Source organism: Terrapene carolina, unplaced genomic scaffold (genome assembly GCF_002925995.2).
Source record: "Terrapene carolina triunguis isolate 2854851 unplaced genomic scaffold, T_m_triunguis-2.0 Scaffold406, whole genome shotgun sequence".
In the NCBI taxonomy this organism is placed as follows: domain Eukaryota; kingdom Metazoa; phylum Chordata; order Testudines; family Emydidae; genus Terrapene; species Terrapene triunguis.
The window spans coordinates 2,410,258-2,429,727 of record NW_020664757.1 but is presented as its reverse complement, the minus strand read 5'-3'; the positions used below and the strand labels follow the sequence as shown (position 1 = coordinate 2,429,727).

General features: G+C 42.4%; 1 protein-coding gene across 1 annotated transcript; it reads right to left on the bottom strand.

Annotated features, from left to right (window-relative positions):
* Positions 1–1,413: 1,413 nt before the first annotated feature.
* On the bottom strand, positions 1,414–15,754 carry SDE2 (SDE2 telomere maintenance homolog). The gene is made up of 7 exons (XM_024214562.1): positions 15,595–15,754; positions 13,886–14,003; positions 11,333–11,444; positions 10,563–10,732; positions 7,921–8,032; positions 5,685–6,051; positions 1,414–2,287 (listed from the first exon to the last, which is right to left on the bottom strand). The coding sequence occupies exons 1-7, from the start codon at positions 15,700–15,702 to the stop codon at positions 2,072–2,074; spliced, it is 1,203 nt and encodes a 400-aa protein (XP_024070330.1). The 5' UTR covers positions 15,703–15,754; the 3' UTR covers positions 1,414–2,071.
* Positions 15,755–19,470: the final 3,716 nt, after the last annotated feature.

The following is a 19,470-nucleotide window of genomic DNA, read 5'->3' as shown; positions in this document are numbered from 1 at the left end:
AAAGATGGGATAGGATGCTAGTGAAAACCTCCAACATCAGCTTAGCACATACCACCTCAGAGCCACAGAGGAGCTGCCCTAGGTGAAGAACTCAAGTTGTGTTTGCATAAAAGAGACAGACACACACACTGTATATACCTAAATGGTCAAGTTTTCACCCTCCAAGTTGCAGTACCTAGCTTCAAAACATAGTATGACAACTGCTCTCACTCTACATTCAGTATTCCCTTATTTTATAAGTGACACTTATCTTACACTAGCCACCCAATTTCCCCATGTTTCTGTAATTAAAAGCCACTGTTCTGCAAAGAATAGGGTGAGCAGGAAGCACTTAATGAGATTGCCTACTGTGCTAGAAAGATTCACCTTTCTGGGAAAGCGTTCATAGCATATCTAAGACAATCATCAACTGGGAAATGCCCATCATAGCAGGACCATACTCAGCTTGGAGACCTCTCCCATGCTGATCTTCTGAAGATCAGCCTGATCTTCAAAGAGCAGTTTCTATCTGTATGGTCTGCCTATCACTCGAGTGTCCCATCACGTACAGGGTTTCTTGCTGATACTTTACAATCAGCTCTATATTTTATTTTCTATAGTATTGCCTCTAACCAATACAACTATATTTTGGATTAAGGAAGTGGCAGCGAATGCAACAGAGGCGTCCTAAGCTGGATTGTAACCTACACATTACTCTGGGAAAGAGGTTACAGCAGCCTTGGCAAGTAGTTATGCAAGAAGTGTATTCCTGCAGAGGACAGAAACTTTCATATTCAGGCTGTAAGTGGATTTCTTGCAGGATCACCAGCAGCTGTGATCAAAGTGTAAGTGCTAGAGGTCAAGATTACCCAGTTCTGTATTAGATACCTGCATGCTGTTTTAGTGATTTCATGCAGCAATTCCACAGGTTGACAATCCATTGCATAAAGGATCTTTTCTTTGCTTCTACTGGCTCTTTAAGCCGAAGTGAAATAAAAATGGTAAAGAACATATTTCATAGGTGGCAACAGGCAGAAAGACCACTTGTGGAATCTATCCTACTCTTTTTATACAAACCTCTACTGAAGACAAGGGAAGTTGCACCCATGAATCCATGGCAGCATATGGCCCTTGGCTTTCCACACGTAGCCTCTAACTTTGTAGGACCACTTGTGACAGCCATCTCCACTATTGTGGTATAAAACAAGCTTTAGAATACCTACAATAATAGTGCTTCATCCAGCTCCCTGGAGAACACTCTGCTGCTTTTATTAGGAAGATGTCTCATTAAGCTTCAAGCCATTGCTCCACATTGTCTTCCAATTAATTTGCCTCCTTCATGTGTATTACTTACTTCAAAAGTATTTATAAGTGATGTCTTCTCCTTTCCCCCATTCAGAGTCTCTTCTACACCTTCATATATAAAGATTCCTTTATTAAACTGCTTTTCATATGAAGAAAACATATTTACACCAATAAGTCATATCACATACAAAACAGCAATGTTTTCACTTGTATTAGCCTGTTATACTAACGCTTGACAGCACCACCAAGCCAATTCACAGAGAGTGTATTTATCCATATCTGAAGTCACCCATACAACAGTTTTCCCTTTCCCTCAAGACAGACTTCAGTTGTCAAGGCTGAATCATGTTTTAACTAAATTTTCACTATCTGAAGGGTATAGCTGGGCTAACTGGAGATTAAAGCAGATTAGTAATCCTATATTAACTCAGTTAGTTTGACTTTTACTTAATTGGGTACTGACAGTGTTGAACATCCATTTCTGGAAAGCACTCTCTCTTTTGAGCATCAGTTTCTCCTACCCTCCCAGGACACTGTGTGTGCTGTTAATTACATGATTTAATGTTGCAGTTTATATTTTTAACTCTCTTTAATACTCAGCATTTACTACTATGCAATTTACTCTGTGTGTTATGGTAACAACTGATGCTTTTATTAAGACCATTAAAAATGGAAATCAGTATCTACACACATCAAGTGCAAGTGGCAAGTTACAGAGTGACAACAGAACAGAAGCTGTTTTTCTGAAGTGTGCAAATATAAACAGAGATTAACAACAGCATATATTTTATTTCTTTTTCCCTTTAGAGGGCTTTGCAAACAGGGCCGGATCTATCTGGTCTTTAGACAGACCTCTCACTGAGAAAAGCCTTGCAGCTCTTTCCTGTAAAGTGCCTCCACATTTCAGACCCAGAGCCATCAGTTCAAACTTCAGCTTCTCTAATCCTAGCGCTTCCATCTCGGCAGCAGAGTTGAATGCCAGCAAATCTATTCGTGTAGGCTCCTGCAGAGAGAACATGCAATTAATTCATTGTTTTAACAGATTAACAATATGCTCTTCTTGACTTATGCTCATTTGGTCTCCAACAAGAATTCATTTTACAGAAGACTACTACTCCAGGCTTATTTGGAAGTCACCCAAACACTTTCAAAGTGTGACAATATAATTAAACATCTATGTACAGTAAGTGGGATATTTTCACAATTAAACTTGAATTCCAGTAATCTAAGGCACCTTTTTGTGATCTACAGATAACTATATTTCTAAGTTATCCTGTCAAAATACCATGGACCAAATTAGTGGTCAGAGTTTAACAGTCTGTTTGTAAGAGAGAGGGCTGAACAAACTTGAAATAAAAACAAGTGACCTGTTCTTATCTTCTTGTTCTTCGGAAGAAAGATAAATAATCCCATGAACAGAGAATTCTTAAACACTTAGCAGTTCAACAGCCTTATCCTTCAGTTGCACAGGCCATCCACTACCCAGGACATAAAGCTACAAGCCTTCTGCATTCAGAATATAGCCCAGATGAAATAGTCACCACGAGTAGCAGGAAAGAGGGTGGGACAGCCTACATTTCTATTGCAACCACCCTGAAGTTACAAGAACTGCAGACAAAATATTCTCTTTTTATAAGGTGTTTAGGGAAGAGGAAAGCTCTAGGAGTGGTGAAGTTTCCTGTTCTAAGAGGAGGGAACGCTGCAAATAATGAGGGAAAGATAAAACACTGCAGTGTTGCAAATATCCAGTTTAAGATGGTTCCTACTGTGCACTCAAGTTACGAAGTTTCAGTTAACTGAACTACACCTGTTAAAAACTGAAGTACATTTTGTGATGGGTTTTCCCTCATTCAATTATGTTTGTTCACTTACTTGCCAATTGTCAAGATTCATTCCAAAAAGTTGAATGCGTCCAAACATATTACTATGACTAATAAAGACTCTGCAGGAATCAAAGGCTGAAAATCGAGATTTGATTGGCTAGAAAGCTAATCCAGGCCTCTCACGTAGCTGACAAAAATTCAACAAAGTAATATACCATGTCAGTGATGTAACTGAATGAGCTTTCATAAGACTCTGAACTGCACATCTATTAAGGAAATATGAGTAAGCAGGTTACTCCACTGTTGAGATAATGGATTCGTTGTTTCCTTTAAATCTGCTCTTCCACCAAGATTTGTAAACTCAACTGTGGCACATCACATCCTTGGCTCCCACCTCCCAGGAGCTGCTACTGTCTAAGAGACATACTGGAACCAAATCTTATTGCCTGAATGAGAGCTGCAGTCTCAGCCACATCTAAGGTGGTTTGTCCAAGCACCACACTGAAGTGTTTATATAAGAGAAAACCAAGATAGATGAACTAGTCAATTGGCTTTTGTCTGCTCCAAATAAAAGCCCCAAGTGACTAACTTCTAACTTAGGTGACCTTCAAGGATGAATATTATGGTCAACCTACACTTACAGGTGATGTGACCACACCTGATACAGTGAGCCGGAAAATCTTTCATCCTACAAAGTAGATTATATTTTCCCAGAGGAAGAACTTTTCACGCAAAGGGGATGATCTCTGGTTACACTTATGGGAGAGAAGTGAAGACACTCACAAGGAGTGCCTAACCCCTTCAGGACAGAGAGAACAGATATCTGAGACATGGAGAGCCCTAAAGATGCTAGGATTTGGCTATCTCAGAGATTAACATTCCCCCATGACCTATCACTCCAGTTACAATCTGAGGCATTACTGCTTTGGTTCCAGTGCTCAACTCATGGGGGTTTTGTGATAGGTGTCAGTGGAGGACCCTCTCTGGTATTAGTTTCCATTAGAGCTAGTACATGGCTACATTTAGTCCATAGTGCAGGATGCATCTTTCATTGATCTTCCTCCTGTCCTAACCAGTGGGATTTTTCAATTGAGTGAAGGTGATGGCTTCAGGGGAATATTGTATTTAAGATAATTAAGTGGCCTCAAGACACTAGTATAATGATCACTTAACATCACCTCACCAACAGATATATGGACCACATGATACTGAGGCAATATAGCCACTTAGGGAGCAGTCTAGTTACCATCCCCTGCAGGAGCCAAGGTGCACTAGTAGGTTTTTTATGAATACTTCTACTGAATGAATAGTCATACAAAAGGCAAACCAAAGCCCACTATACACATCCATACTCAGATGTTTAGAGGCAAACCCCTTCTGACAGATAACTGCTATTATGTTTGTTTAGAATACACTTAACAGGATTTTTATGTTTGATATATTCTGGATCTCTTCTAGATCAATTTACAATAGCAACAGAGATGCATTGTTCAGTTTGTGTGTATTGTGCTTCCGTGATGACAGTCCAGTGTAGTCACTCCTCAGTTAAAAGAGCCCAGGCTACTTATATGTGGAGTAGTTTAGAGAAGAAGGAAAGTTTCTTTTCTAGATATCCTACATTTCCCAAGAGCCAAGGAACACATTCCAGTAAGCCAAAAAACTAATTTGACAATTTATCATATTGGAATTCTTGCCTCAAGAATTCTGGTCTCTCTTTGATCCTTGCCTCTGACTGCAGAACAAGACTCTTGCATACAGATTATAAGAGGATCTAGCACAGGGATCTCAAAATCAAATCACCACGAGGGCCACATGAGGACTAGTACATTGGCCCGAGGGCCACATCATATAAAGGTACAAAAGCCACTTCCCCCGCCTCCACTCCACCCCTTCCATGAGGCCCCACCCCTGCCCTGCCCCTTCCCACTCCTTCCCCGCCCCCATTCCAACCCCTTCCCCCAAGTCCCCACCCCAACTCCCGCCCCCTCCCTGCCCCTGCCCTGCCTCCTCCCCTGAGCGCGCAGCTCCCTGCTCCTCCCCCCTATCCCTCCAGGAAAGCACTAAGTGCCGCCAAACAGCCGTTTGGCGGCAGGAAGCGCCTGGAAGTAGGCAGAGGAGCAGAGACGCGGCGCGCTGGAGGGGAAGGGGGGCGGCTGGTGAGGGGAGCTTGGAAGCCGCAGGAAATAACTCCGGGGGGAGGACGGGCGCACAGGGAGCTTGGCGGGCCGCAGCGAATAACTCCATGGGCCGGCCGCGTGTTTGAGACCCCTGATCTAGCATATCTAACCCAATTTGTTTTAAAGTAGTATATGCAGTGACTTGGGAATTGTTTTGAGCTGCTATAAGGACCTATTTAGAGCCATGAGTGAGCATTCTTTAGAAATACGAATTATCATGAGAACCATCAAGGCAAGTTAATTTTTAGACCCAACTACTTTGGCCGGATCCCTTTATGTCAGTTAGGTAGGTCATTCACTAACTGGATGATAGAAAAAGTGGTCCAAAGATAGATGATGGGCAGAGAGGAAAAAGCAGCAATAGGTCCATCTCTAGACATTCAAATTTAGTACTGCTTACTGTGCTCTGCAACTGGTTTGTTTCCTGCTGAGTAGCTGAAACAGTCTCTTGCTCCCCATCCTTCAGGGTCTTTGCTGCTTCATTTTTTTCATCAGCTGCTGGAGTTTCAGTCTGACCACCTGCAGGCATCTCCTCTGGTAGATCTTTTCCAAGATCTTCTGGTTGTTCCTGCGATTTCTCAGTAGCATTGGAGGCTGAACTGCATCCGATGGAATCCTCTGAGCTACTGGGCCACTCACTTGCGAGTTCAGTCTTTTCAACATGGCTGCCAGTTGATTGCCAACTACCTTCTGCCATGCTAGGAGAATCATCTTCACTATCACCATCACCGGAGCTCTCAGGATCCGCCAGTCCTTCCACACCCATCCTGTCACAAACAACACTGGTTAAAAAATTTTAATTAAAAAGAGTCACTTTCCCCTTCACGTGCCCTAAAGAGCTCACTGTACTAGCAGGGGAGGCTCCAGGCACCAGCGCACCAAGCGTGAGGGCGGCAGTCAGGCTGCCTTCGGCGGCATGCCTGCGGGAGGTCCGCTGGTCCCGCGGCAATTCGGCAGTGGGTACGCCGAAGGCACGGGACCGGCGGACCTCCCGCAGGCATGCCGCCGAATCCGCATTTCCAGCGGACCTCCCGCAGGCATGCCACCAAAGCCTGCCTCACTGCCGTGCTTGGGGCGGCAAAATACATAGCGCCGCCCCTGTGTACTAGCCTAGCAAAGGAGGACTAGACTGGATTGTCTCCAGACCAATTTAATTCCTGCACTCAAAACGGTAGAAGTCACTGTTACTGTACATAACTCCAAGCACTCCCTCAGGCGCCAGATATACTTTCTGAAGCACTCCTAGTAAAGAATGAGCCAAATCTACTACTGCCACGTGGCAGACCTTTAGCCACATGAGCATCTTTACTATGCCTAACCATTCTAGTTCATCATTTTAAATAATGGAATTCAAAAACTCATTTTGTTAAAAGAACAGAACAATTTATGATTCTCCCACTGTTTTCTCTATGAAAGATGAACAAACTGGAGTGTGAGAAGATTAGAGGGGTCAAAAAAGTCTTTACGTTACATAAGGTAGGAAAGGTTGAGCCCAGTTTAATTATCCAGATGAATACTGATGAGGGAAGGGCAGCAGAAGGCATGAGGGCATGAAGTAGTACAGTAACTCCTCGCTTAACATTGTAGTTATGTTTCTGAAAAACGCAACTTTAAGCGAAACGATGTTAAGCGAATCCAATTTCCCCATAAGAATTAATGTAAACGGGAGGGGGGGGTGGCTTAGGTTCCAGGGAAAAAAATTTTTGCCAGTCAAAAGACATTATACACATATACAGTACAAGTTTTAAACAATTTTAAACAAACAATGTAATACTGTACTCAGCTATGATGATTGTGAAGTTTGGTTGAGGTGGTGGAGTCAGAGGGTGAATCGTCCGGCTGCTCCTTTTGCTGTTCTTTCCAAAGTGCCGGGGGTGCTCAACCCCAGGCCTGCCCCCACCCCACCCCTTGCCCCAAGGCCCCTGCCCCGCCTCTTCCCACCCTCACTCTATCCCTGCCCCGCCTCTTCCTGCCCCTGCTCCATCCCCTCCCTACCCCGAGCATGCCGGCTCCTCCCTCGTCCCCCCAGCCTCCTGAATGCTGCGAAAAAGCTGATTGCTGCAGGCGGGAGGGGGGAGGCTGCGTGCCGCATCCTCGCTCCTTCCCGCTCTCCCCCAGAGGCTCCTGAACGCCCGGAAACAGCTGATTGCTGCAGGCAGGAGGCGCGGGGAGGGAGGGGGAGTTGCTGATCTGCGGGGCCAACAGCAGGTGGGAGGTACTGGGTGGTGTTGAAGGGGAGCTGATGGGGGGCTGCCAGCCCATCCTGGTTCCAAGCCCGCAGGGCTAGACAATGTTATAAGCAAACATAGCACAACTTTAAATGAGTATGTTCTCTAATAGATCATCGACGAAACAGCGTTAACCGGGATGATGTGAAGTGAGGCGCAACTGTATGAGGGAAAGACGAGAGGGGTCAAAGCTCCTTCAGATTAGATTTCCTTGGTGCCTGTAGAATGGCGGTAGCACTGTTCTGGGGAGTGCTCAGCTGTCTGACTTTTACTGGTGATTAGTTAAAATAGTATTTTAATTTTATTTTTAAATCTGTACCAGTGGTACAAAAAGTGATCATTTCCCCTTGGTAATTATCTATTGCTTTTCTTATTCTTTACAAAGCTTGTTCAAGCCATAACACTTACCAAAAACATTGTCTTTTCCCAAATTTTGCTCCACTCTTTTCAGACTCATTTGGACGCTTCCGACAATCACTGGTTTCTGGAGACACCATCTTACTGGAGGAGGCCTGCATTCCTTCAAAGCAAAGTTAAAAGTTTAGTACCTTTGCAGATTTATTCTACTCTATTAGGTTATTATGCGATTACCAAGTCCATATAAGAAGATTTTAAAGCTCCAGACAGCTGCTCAAGGAGAACTCTATGGTTCCAGTTACTTTCCATAAATATGCGAGAGGTCTTTCTTTAGTATTCGTGGAAGGTGCTGGACTGAGAGCCCTGGAGAGTGAAGTCTTCCATATAAACTCAGAACAGGCATAAGTGTGGGCAGCAGCAGCAAAAGCTTCCCCACAGGAGTAGAGAGAGTCAACCCTGTACTGGAGAGAGCCCTTCTGAGGTGAAAAGGTATCTTGTGCCCCTGCTGAACCTCCCAACAGGGTAACAATCAGTGGCTAAACAAAGTAACTGCAAAAGACACTTGTGTAATCCAGATATTTTATTAGATTATATTCAATTTCTAAACTCTCCATAAAATGTGTTAATTATGATCTTTTTACTACAAAAAAGTTTACATATGATTCTTACTGCTAAGCTCCTATCAGCATCTTCAGAGAGTTCTTGATGGCACTGCTGCTAACCTGGGACTCATGTAGCCTACCTGTAGATTACGTTGGTGTAAAATGATATATCATTTGTATCTGTGTTGCAACTTTTGTGTAATATTCCAATTAATTTTATTCAAAGGAGGAAAACCTATTTCTATTGGTTTTCATTAGAAGTAGGGCTGTCGATTAATCGCAGTTAACTCACGTGATTAACTCAAAAAAATTAATTGTGATTAAAATTGCACTATTAAACTATAGAATACCAATTGAAATTTATTAAATATTTTTGGATGTTTTTCTACATTTTCAAATATATCTATTTCAATTATAATACAGAATATAAAGTGAGCACTGTATGCTTTGTATTATTTTTTATAACAAATATTTGCTCTGTAAAAATGATAAAAAATAATATTTTTCAATTCACCTCATACAAGTACTGTAGTGCAATCTCTTTATCGTGAAAGTGCAACTTACAAATGTAGGTTTTTTGGTTACATAACTGCACTCAAACACAACACAATGTAAAACGTTAGAGCCTACAAGTCCACTCAGTCCTACTTCTTGTTCAGCCAATCGTTAAGAGAAACAAGTTTGTTTGCATTTATGGGAGATAATGCTGCCCACTTCTTAATTACAATGTCACCTGAAAGTGAGAACAGGCATTCGCATGGCATTTTTGTAACTGGCGTCGCAAGATATTTATGTGCCAGATGCACTAAAGATTCATATGCCTCTTCATGCTTCAGCCATCGTTCCAGAGGACATGCTTTCATGCTGATCAAGCTTGTTAAAAAAATAATGCGTTAATTAAATTTGTGACAACTCCTTGGGGGAGAATTGTATGTCTCCTGCTCTGTTCTACCCTCATTCTGCCATATATTTCATATTATAGCAGTCTTGGATGATGACCCAGCACATGTTCGTTTTAAGAACACTTTAACTGCAAATTTGACAAAATGCAAAGAAGATACCAATTGGAAATTTCTAAAGATAGCTACAGCACTCGATCCAAGATTTAAGAATCTGAAGTGTCTTCCAAAATCTGTGAGGGACGGGGTGTGGAGCATGCTTTCAGAAGTCTTAAAAGAGCAACACTCTGATGCGGAAACTACAGAACCCAAACCATCAAAAAAGAAAATCAACCTGCTGCTGGTAGCATCTGACTCAGATGATGAAAATGAACAAGCGTCGGTCCGCCCTGCTTTGGATTGTTATCGAGCAGAACCAGTCATCAGCATGGACGCATGTCCCCTGGAATGGTGGTTGAAGCAACAAGGGACATATGGATCTTTAGTGCATCTGGCACGTAAATATCTTGTGATGTCGGTTACAACAATGCCATGCAAAAACCTGTTCTCACTTTCAGGTGACATTGTAAACAAGAAGCAGGCAGCATTACTTTCTGCAAATGTAAACAAACTTGTTTGTCTGAGCGATTGGCTGAACAAGAAGTAGGACTGATTGGACATGTAGGCTCTAAAGTTTTACATTCTTTTATTTTTGAATGCAGTTTTTTTTGTACATAATTCTACATTTGAAAGTTCAACTTTCACAATAAAGAGATTGCACTACAGTACTTGTATTAGGTGAATTGAAAAATACTATTTCTTTTGTTTTTTACATTGCAAAAGTTTGTAATAAAAATAAACAAAGAGAGCGCCGTACACTTTGTCTTCTGTGTTGTAACTGAAATCAATATATTTGAAAATGTAGAAAACATCCAAAAATATTTAAATAAATGGTATTCTATTATTGTTTAACAGTGCGATTAATCGCGCGATTAATATTTTTAATCACTTCACAGGCCTAATTAGAAGTCAAATTTGTTCTATTTCACCCAGATGAAATAGTGAGATGTAGCCCACAACATTTAAGGTCAGTAACAATTTCTCAAATAGTGTTAATTCAAACAGCCATATTTTAATAAGATATGATTGAAAACAGTCCTATGTTGACTGATAACGGTTATTTTAAGGAGTCATTCCAAGTGCTCAGTAGTACCTTTAAGGACTGAATCCTCTAGCCGCTCAGCCATCTCGTGACACTGTTGCTGGTAGTCTGGATTAGTGAAAAAGTGCTTTGGTTCTGCAAGTTTACGCTGCAGCCTTTCCAGGCGTCTTTGTTCTTTTTCTGCTTCTCGCTCTGCTTGCTGCTTCACCCACTCAGCCATTCTGCAGAGAAAAAAAGGTCCAGAAAATAGGAACCATTCAGGCATTTTAATCTAACAATGATTATTGCTCTGCAGTTACAGAACACTTTCACCCATTGATAGGGACAGAAAAAGGAAGAGGACAGGAAATAAGTGAGTTAGTCATAAAAACAGATGCACCCTGCAGCAACTCAAGGAAATTTCACTACAGGAGGGAGAAATGTTTATTTATGCAAGATAGACTATTGATGGGCTCCATAGCTCCCTGGCCTGCAGCTATAGGGTAGTGTGCTTTGAGGATTCTATATTTTTTTCTTTTGTGTGAGAACATTCTTCTACCCCCTGAGAAACACTTTCAAGAGGTGCAGACAAGCATGTCACAAACAGGTTGCAGTATGGTCACCTTTAATTTACACTAGCTATATACTCTTCAAGCAGACAGTTGACTCCTCCTGGCTTCTATCCATATTGTGCTAAGGGTTTCAAAGAGCTAAAAGCTCCTTCTAATATCCATAAAGTTTCATTATTCTGACTATAACAGCCTCTCGTTTGACCTCTTCTAACAATGAAAGATAGGTCATTGTATTTTATAATGATATTTCTGAGAAAGTAAATGCCTCACGCTTTTTCGTGGTTAACGTCTCGTAGTCTCCTTCCACTAAGATCTCGGCAAGCCTCTCGATTCGTTGTCTTTTCAATTTGAGCACCAAGTGCTCGGAGCATAGATCCAAAACCTGAAAGATACCAGAAGTCAGCTACAAAGCTGTGATAGGAAGATCTACAGGATCAGGACCATTACAGTTTTTAAAAATAGCTATTCCCCTTCCTCCCCACGCCCCAGTAATAAAGATCAAGGTAATGAGACATAATATACTAGAGAAAAAAATCTTGTTAGTCCCACCATTGGTGAAGAAAGAGATACTGAAAGTTTAGTGACTTGCTTTCTCTCAGAATAACTGAGGCCAAAGATGAGCTGTAAATATTTAACGGATACAATGTGATAAATTATATTATTGAGCTGAATGTCTCAAACATCAAGTCAAAGAGAGGCATTCCAGGTATAACGAAGTTTAAACTATCTTTTAATTTTAGCTCTCCTGAAGTCATGCCAGCTGGATTCCTGAGCTACTGATATCCCTAGAATATGTATTCCTGATACTTCAGGCTACTGGAGTCCTCTAGCACAGTGGTTCTCAATCTTTTCCATATCACGAACGCTTGAGCTCCCATCTATCCAGGATCTCCCAATGGGACCATTATCATGACCCCCATATATTGAGGACACCTGCACAGGGGCTGGGGAAATGATTTTTGTAGACTATTGCCTGGATTTTGCAGAGTGCCAACAAAAAATAATTGCCCAAGAGAGGCAGTCACATAAAGCAATGTGGTCTGGTGGAGACCCAGTAATGTCAGAGTTCTACTTACACCTCTGCTACTGACTTGCTCTTGTCATGTCACTTAACTTCTGTCTCAATCCCACCCCCTCACCAGTTACGGATAATACTTACCTAACTACCGTGAAGAAACACAGTGAGGATTAATGTCAGTGCAGAGCTTTAAAGTACTACGTAAGTGCCATTTACTACACTATTCTTTAACTATAAGTTGAACAAAACTGTTCTAGAATCCTTGAAGATCCTTTAAAGCAGTCTTGAAAAAAATGCCATGGAAATTTACCAGGCCAGGCATCTACCCATACAATAAGAGAGTCACCTATTCACTCCCCTGTTAAAACAAACTATTGCCATAGGTGAATAGAATTTTGCAAAGCTGATTCCAAGCAGACACTTGTGAGGAAGTTGCTTATTACAGGTTTCATTGGATTTTATATTCTAAAAAAAAAAACAAAAAGACAGCTATTTTCTAAACCTAGGCCCAGTTCTGCTCCTATTGAAGTCAATGGCAATGCTCCCAAGCCCTATCACAAACTTTTCAGTTTCTCTGTGACTGTCTGATTTTGAGCCCAAAGGGACCATTAAGCAGGCCTTCAGAGGGTGAGTGCCTTGTTTTACCCCACATTTTCATTTTAAAACTCAAACAACAGAAGTACTTGACAAGGCCAACGGTATGATTTTGAAAAATACTATTTAGTTGACTAGGCCCAGCAGGGCTCCAATGGCAACTGTGACATCACAGAATGATGCATGCTGGATTGTCACAGTAGAGTAGATGCTGGCAGGCATGACAGTGGGTGTTTGGAAGTTATAAACAGATACCAGCAGCCAGTTGTCTTCGGGGGGATTAAAAAAGTCACAGAAGCAGGATTTACTTTCATTCTGCCTAATTCTATAAACAAGGTGTAGCAAGCTGGACTGGAATTCTAAAGGAAGCCCCCTTGATTTCTGTGGCCTGCAGATAGGAAATGCTGGCGAACTTTACTGAACCTTTTACAATGAATGCATTTATTTATCAAATATGAAAATATAATTAGTCCAGTAACCTGCTTAACTTTGTTATTAAATTCAGTTTTAGAATGCGCCTACATTTCAGCGTTTCAGAGCGGTGCATATCTTTGTATTGATGATACAGAATATATTTAATGCAGTTATTGAGAGGGAAATGGGTTGTTCTGGCAGCTGAGCAGTAGGCAGCTGGGTCTTTTGAAACTTAACTGGGTGGGAGGCAATTTGAGTTTGTGCGATAAACACATTATAGTTGAATCTTTCACTGATAATTACTTTAGCAGAAACAGTTTATTTTGACATTTAAATGGTCAAGTTTAGGTTTCACAGGTACAATTTCAGATTGTCTGCACTGCAGACCCAGGAAACCAACACTGCATCAGTTACACTCACTTCACATTTTTATGGTCATAAAGGTTAGAATTTTTTTTTTTAAATGAAAGCTTGAATTCTGGAGCAGGACTGCATGGCAAGTAGTAGATTCTGTGATGAGCTTTATGGCCATGAAATCTTAGAATGAAGGAGTTCTGGCTATCAAGGATTTTTCTGACTCACAAGTTTATTGTAGACTAAAATAAGCTAAGAACCTCCATAGGTCATGGTTTAGGGTGAACTTTTCAAAAACATCAAAGTGACTGAGGAGCCTAACTCCTGTTGATTTTCATTGGAATTTAGTTTCTGAAAATCCCTTGGGAGCTTTTGAAATTTTACCCCTAGACTCCTAATACATTAAAAATTTGACAGTCCCCCATGCAGCATCAGCAACTAACCTCCTTTTCCACCACAAAGTCTTGGCTCCAGACTATAAACAACCCCATCCTGTAGCAAGTCTTCAGTATTAACCAGTCGTCCATTACATTTCACATAGAAACTGTCCTCAGGAATGCCCTAGAAACAAAAACATTGTCTATAAAAACGGATTTTAATCAGTCTGAGTAATCCATTTTAAAACAATAAAAGAAGAATAGACTTTTTACCTCCTTTTTAATAAGAAATTAAAAACAAAGAAGAAGCTTTCTAAGACTCCCAATCATTCATTGAATATGTATAATCTTAAAAATTACAAATACATTTTTAAATCAAGTTATGGGTAACTCACTTGATGAACTGGAATTAAAGTACAAAGTGCAAGGTATATTTTCAATTCAAGTTATTAGTGAAGGTTAAAGGTGCTTATAGAGTAGTTTACATTCACCTACAAATGGATTCCACTGTTAAAATGCACTTTATATCACTTACTAGAGGTGCTTAAGCTTTGTATTAGCCAAAAAATAAAATAAGCACCTCCTCTTCCTCCACTCATCTAGGGCAATTAGAGGAAAGAAAGAAGATACCCACAACCCCAGGATGTCAAAGTTTGTCTAGTGCATTGTTAACTCCTCCAGTAATAGTAGGAAGAAGAGATCAGAGATTCCTGGCTCCCTGTATGGCAAGTGGGCAGAGCATGTCTGATGCAGTTGGCCAGAAAGAGTGAAAGATTTCACTGCTGTCACCTGCAGATGTGGGAGTGCGAGCCTTGCTGTTCTCCCTAAGGCTGTGAAGGTGGAAGAAGATACAAAACTGGATTTTTTTAAGAAGGTAGCCTTTGGCTATAGCAGACCATCATTTGTAATTGAGAGAAATAATGTTCTTATATTTACGGCACCAGATGTGGACTCAGGAAATCTGGGCTCAGTTCCTTACTCTACCACAGATTTCCTGTGTGACTTTAGGCACATCACATAATATCTCTTGTGTCTCAGTTCCTCATCTTTCCCTCATCTCTCTTGCTATTTAGATTGCATGCTCTTAAGAGAAAGAAGATTGCTCTTATTATGCATTTGTTCAATATTTGGCACAAAGGGGCATCAATCTCAGCTGGGGCCTCTAAATGCTACTGCACTAAGCTATTGTTTTGTACATATTAAGAAAAACATAATAATCAACAGGACCCTACTAGAGTTTTTAAAGAATCAGCTCCTCATTTATTTGCCAAGACCCCAAACCAGGGTCTCCTCTATTATAGTTTAAGTGTCAGTGAGATCCTGAAACAGCCCAAGAAGCTGCAAGTATGGGGACTGTTGATATTTCAGTGACCGCCTCAACTACTGAAGATTTAGAGGGGGAGGGACAGGTCTGCAAGCTCACGTCTTTGCTGGTAAAGAGATTTTCTAGTTTGTCAAACAAAAGCAAACTCTCCAGTAGCAGGGCACTAGAACCTAGTCCCCACAGACACACACGGGCAGGTTTTGTAGCGAAGAGAATGATCCACGAGCAGGCCCAAGACACGGGCAGGGGCAGCGCCCAGGTTCTGAGGACAACAGTGGACTCTTAGGGACCAGATCAACATCACCTTCCTCCGCGCCCCCTCCCGCGGGGGAGCCCCCGCCTGCCCCCCAAAGCGCCGGGGGGACTCCCCCAGCTGCCCCCCCACCCGCAGTGCGCGGGTGACACCTGACCCCCAGAGCAGGGCCGCCCCCAGCTGCCCTCCCGCTCCTACCTGTGCCCGGCAGCGAATGCGGAGCCAGTCCCGCACCGACCCGCCCCCGGCGGGCAGCGGCACTAGCTGCGCTCGAGAAGCGTCCGGGTCCCGCACCAGCAGCGCCATCTTCCCCCTCTCAGTAGCCCCGGCCTAGGCGAGACAGGAAGCGCCGCAGGGAAGCCAGCGGGCACGGCGCACGCTGATGACGCAAGAAGCCAACCCGGAAGCTGGGCACCCGTCACGTGGCGGGAGGGGCAGGTCTGGAGGAGACCGATAGAGAAGGGCGGGGGCTGCCGGGGCGGAGCTGTGGGGTAGCCACAAGAGGCCGCCCGCGGGTCGCCTCCTCCTGGGCCCGGGCAGCGGAGAAGGGTACAGCTGCTGCTGCTGCTTTGCTCCTTCTGCAGCCTTTGCGCTCCCGGAGCTACAAGGCAGCTGCCTGTGTCGGACTGAAATCTTCCCCCCAGCCCGTCATGTGAACTGGGAGCTTTTTCTTCTTGTGGCTGATGTAGTGTTGAAGCCCCACGGGATATTTACCTACAAAGCGATCGGTACACCAGCAGAAATTCAGTGCAACCGTCACACGATCTGTAATCTCCAGTGTGTCCTTGCTTTACTATCTAGGTGCTTAGGCCAACTTTTTCAGGCTTTGAATCCTACAATTAGGCATTGAAACCAAAAATTTGCAACATAAATACATGCTTAAAACTCCCAGTGACTAATGTAGGCACCTAAATATGGATTTAGGAGGAGACTTTCAAAAGACCCTCTAGGGTTAAGGAGTAAAAATGCCAATGGGATTTGTGCTCCTAGGTCCCTCAGGTGTTTTTGAAAATGTCCCCTTTAATTATTTGAGTTTAGGCACACACAGTTGAAAATTTTGGCCAAAACAAAGATATCTGTGGGTAACAGAGAATACAGTGCATTTTCCAGGCAGTGGTCCTGGAAACTTCACTTTTTAAAAGTCAGTGCAAGTTTTATTAGGGCCCTGGTATTTGGGAGATAGATACTATTTTTATTTGTGTATTGCAGAAGTAACCCCCAATATGTAAGTTATTATTCAAACCTTTTTATGAGACAATTCCTTCCCTAAAGAGCTCACAATCAAAAAATCAACACCTAGCACAGCGGCCCTCTCTTAACTGCTTCTACATTAGGAAAATTAGGCCACATAATTCTCCACCAGTATAAATAACTCCATTAGTTGTAGTCATGGTGAAGGCTGGAGTGAAGAAAGGACTCTGCTGCCAACTCTCATCTTCCTCATGAGTCTTGCAATATTGAGTATTTTACTTGAAGTCTCAGATTCTAGAATTGTGATTGTGTAAGATTCTCAGCTTTCACTAAAAAAGTAAGTTTCTACTACACCTTATGGTTGAAGAGAGTTTAAAAACACGAACCCTAAAGGGTCAACAATCAAAAAGCAAATAAAAAGAACCCCCCAAATCATTACTTTTTAAAATCCCATGGGTTTTTTTGCACTTGATTCACAATTTTTGAACACTTGAAATTGGCAATAACAAGGCATTTTTAACCACCATGTTGGTAGTGGCAAAAATGTCCGCCTCCTGGATTGGTGAAGAATTGCAGATCCCAATATTCTTTGTATAGTCCAGGAATTTATACTTGGTGTGAGATCATGTTAGCCATGAAAACATATTAAATGTAGCTTCCTGGGGTGGTAAGCCTAACCCCATCAGACAAGGTGCCAGAGCATAATTTGTAGAATGGTTTGGAGTATACTGGCTAGAGAAACTACTTAAGGTGTTACCTTCTTTTAACACCTTTCTTGCACAAACAATATTAAAAATGGTTTTAACATGGTTTCCTTAAGCACCAGTTCAGTTCCTTTGGAGGTAGCAATGGTAGTAGAGCTACTGAGAGCTAGCTGCTGACATTTTTACCTCGGTCATCTAATCCTGCTCAAAGCAGGCCTTGATCATAAGGTAGTTAAAATGCCACTGGCTAGTCCACGATGCAATGGTGGCCAGTCCACACTAGTAGTCCCACTGTTGTTGTGTCACTGGTGGGGGTTTGCACTGGCGGTAGTGCAGTGGTTCGAACCTCAATATTGAAAGGCACTCAGATACTGTAGTGATGGGAGCAATAAGAACCTATATGGAACAGAATAGGGGGAAATTTAGCAAGGAAGCTCACTGTAGTCAAAGATTAATGGAATACTGAAGTTCCCTTGTAAGCATAACTTGGCAAAGTATCAAACCACATTTCCAGCATTCTCTGAATGTCCCAACTGTGATGTTTAAAGGACCAGTCTCACACTTCATTCTGATTGTAACTTCAGTGGGTGCTCCAGGAATTCATGAGTGAGCCAGAAGTCAGGCTTCTATCACTGTTTTTGTGATTTAAATTTTACACATTTGCTTTATTAATTTGACACAACGCTCCAGATTAATGGCTGGCGGGCTTCAAGGAGATACTTTATTCTTTTCAGTAACTGATCTGCATTTAAAAACAATTATAAATGATGTCTTTATCTGAGGTGGACTGGAATGATTCTTTTAGCCAACTGGATAAGTAATATTCACATTAAATATGTATACATTAGAAGAGGCCTCAACTGACTGTGTGGCAATAACACCATTCAGATCATAACAGACTAGATGATCATAATGGTCCCTTCATAGACCATAAAGTCTATGATTCTATAACATTTACCTGAGATATGTGCCTTGCTTTGTAATCTTCATTTAGCCCCCCCCCCCATCTAAATTATGGTAATAACAGCTGTATTTACAGTACTTGTAAAGTGAATTCAATGGTAGTAAAAGGTTCCAAATTAATATTTCTGGGGACTGGCCTCTAAGTCTAAGTAGATGTAGGATAGGAAACAGCAGTACACATTGCTCTGCCTATGGGCTTCTTTTCCACCTGAGGTATTGTTCAGAGTGCAGTTCAGTCTCCATAACCTATTCAATTCTTGGCTTTGTTGCTGCAGCAGCGCCCAAGAAGGGGACCAGTTAGTGCCAAATTAGATGGTGGCTTTTGTAATGTGTTCACCAGGAATGGCACTAAGACCCTCCAACTCATTTTATGAAGGTTACTGCATAGATTTCAGATGCAGTCACAACAGCTGATCTGAATGAACTGCCACTGTAGAAATGAAAATATCTGCAGCCCAGTGGCAGTCCCTTCAGACATCCAGTTCCCCTCTTTTTTTAAAGGAAATCAAATAATGTTGAAATTATGACACAAACCTATAAACCAGGAAACCCAAAGGATCAAATCCATGCAACATTGTCCTCAGCGGCTGTTGGCCCATCTGATAGTCCTGAGATCTACAGTTGCAGCCCTCGGTAGTACTGCAGCAACAGCCAAACACCAGCTTAGCCAGCCGTTTGTACAAGACTCCACCCAGCCAGAGAGCCATATATGGCATGGCAACTGGCCTTAGGAGTGACGTCAGAGTCTCACTATGCTTTACTGGGGGGGGGGGGGGGGGCAGTTTTTCCCCTGGCTGATTGACAGCCAGAGAGATGGTTACAGGAGCTCCTGACAGCTTCTTTCCAGAGGTCAGTCAAGGGGAGGCAACAAGGTCCCCTGCAGCCTGAAGAGATACGGTCACAGAGAGCTCAGACGCAGGCACCCAGTCTCACAATCCTTGACAAGTGGGACGAAGGAGGCTCCTCTGCACAGGCAGTTGGTGACTGGAGGTGGGAGACCCCTAATCACAGATTTCTAGTTACCAGGGAGTAGGGGAAGCCTTAATTCAGGGGTGCCTGAACAAGAGGTGCTGGGGGTGTGGCACAGCAGCCCCCTGGCTTGAAGTGGTTTCCATCATATATAGCGTTTACAGTTTTGTTCACTGGCTTTCAGCACCCCACTATAAAAATTGTTCCAATGCAACTGCCCTCTTTCAGTAATTATTTTATTTTTGTT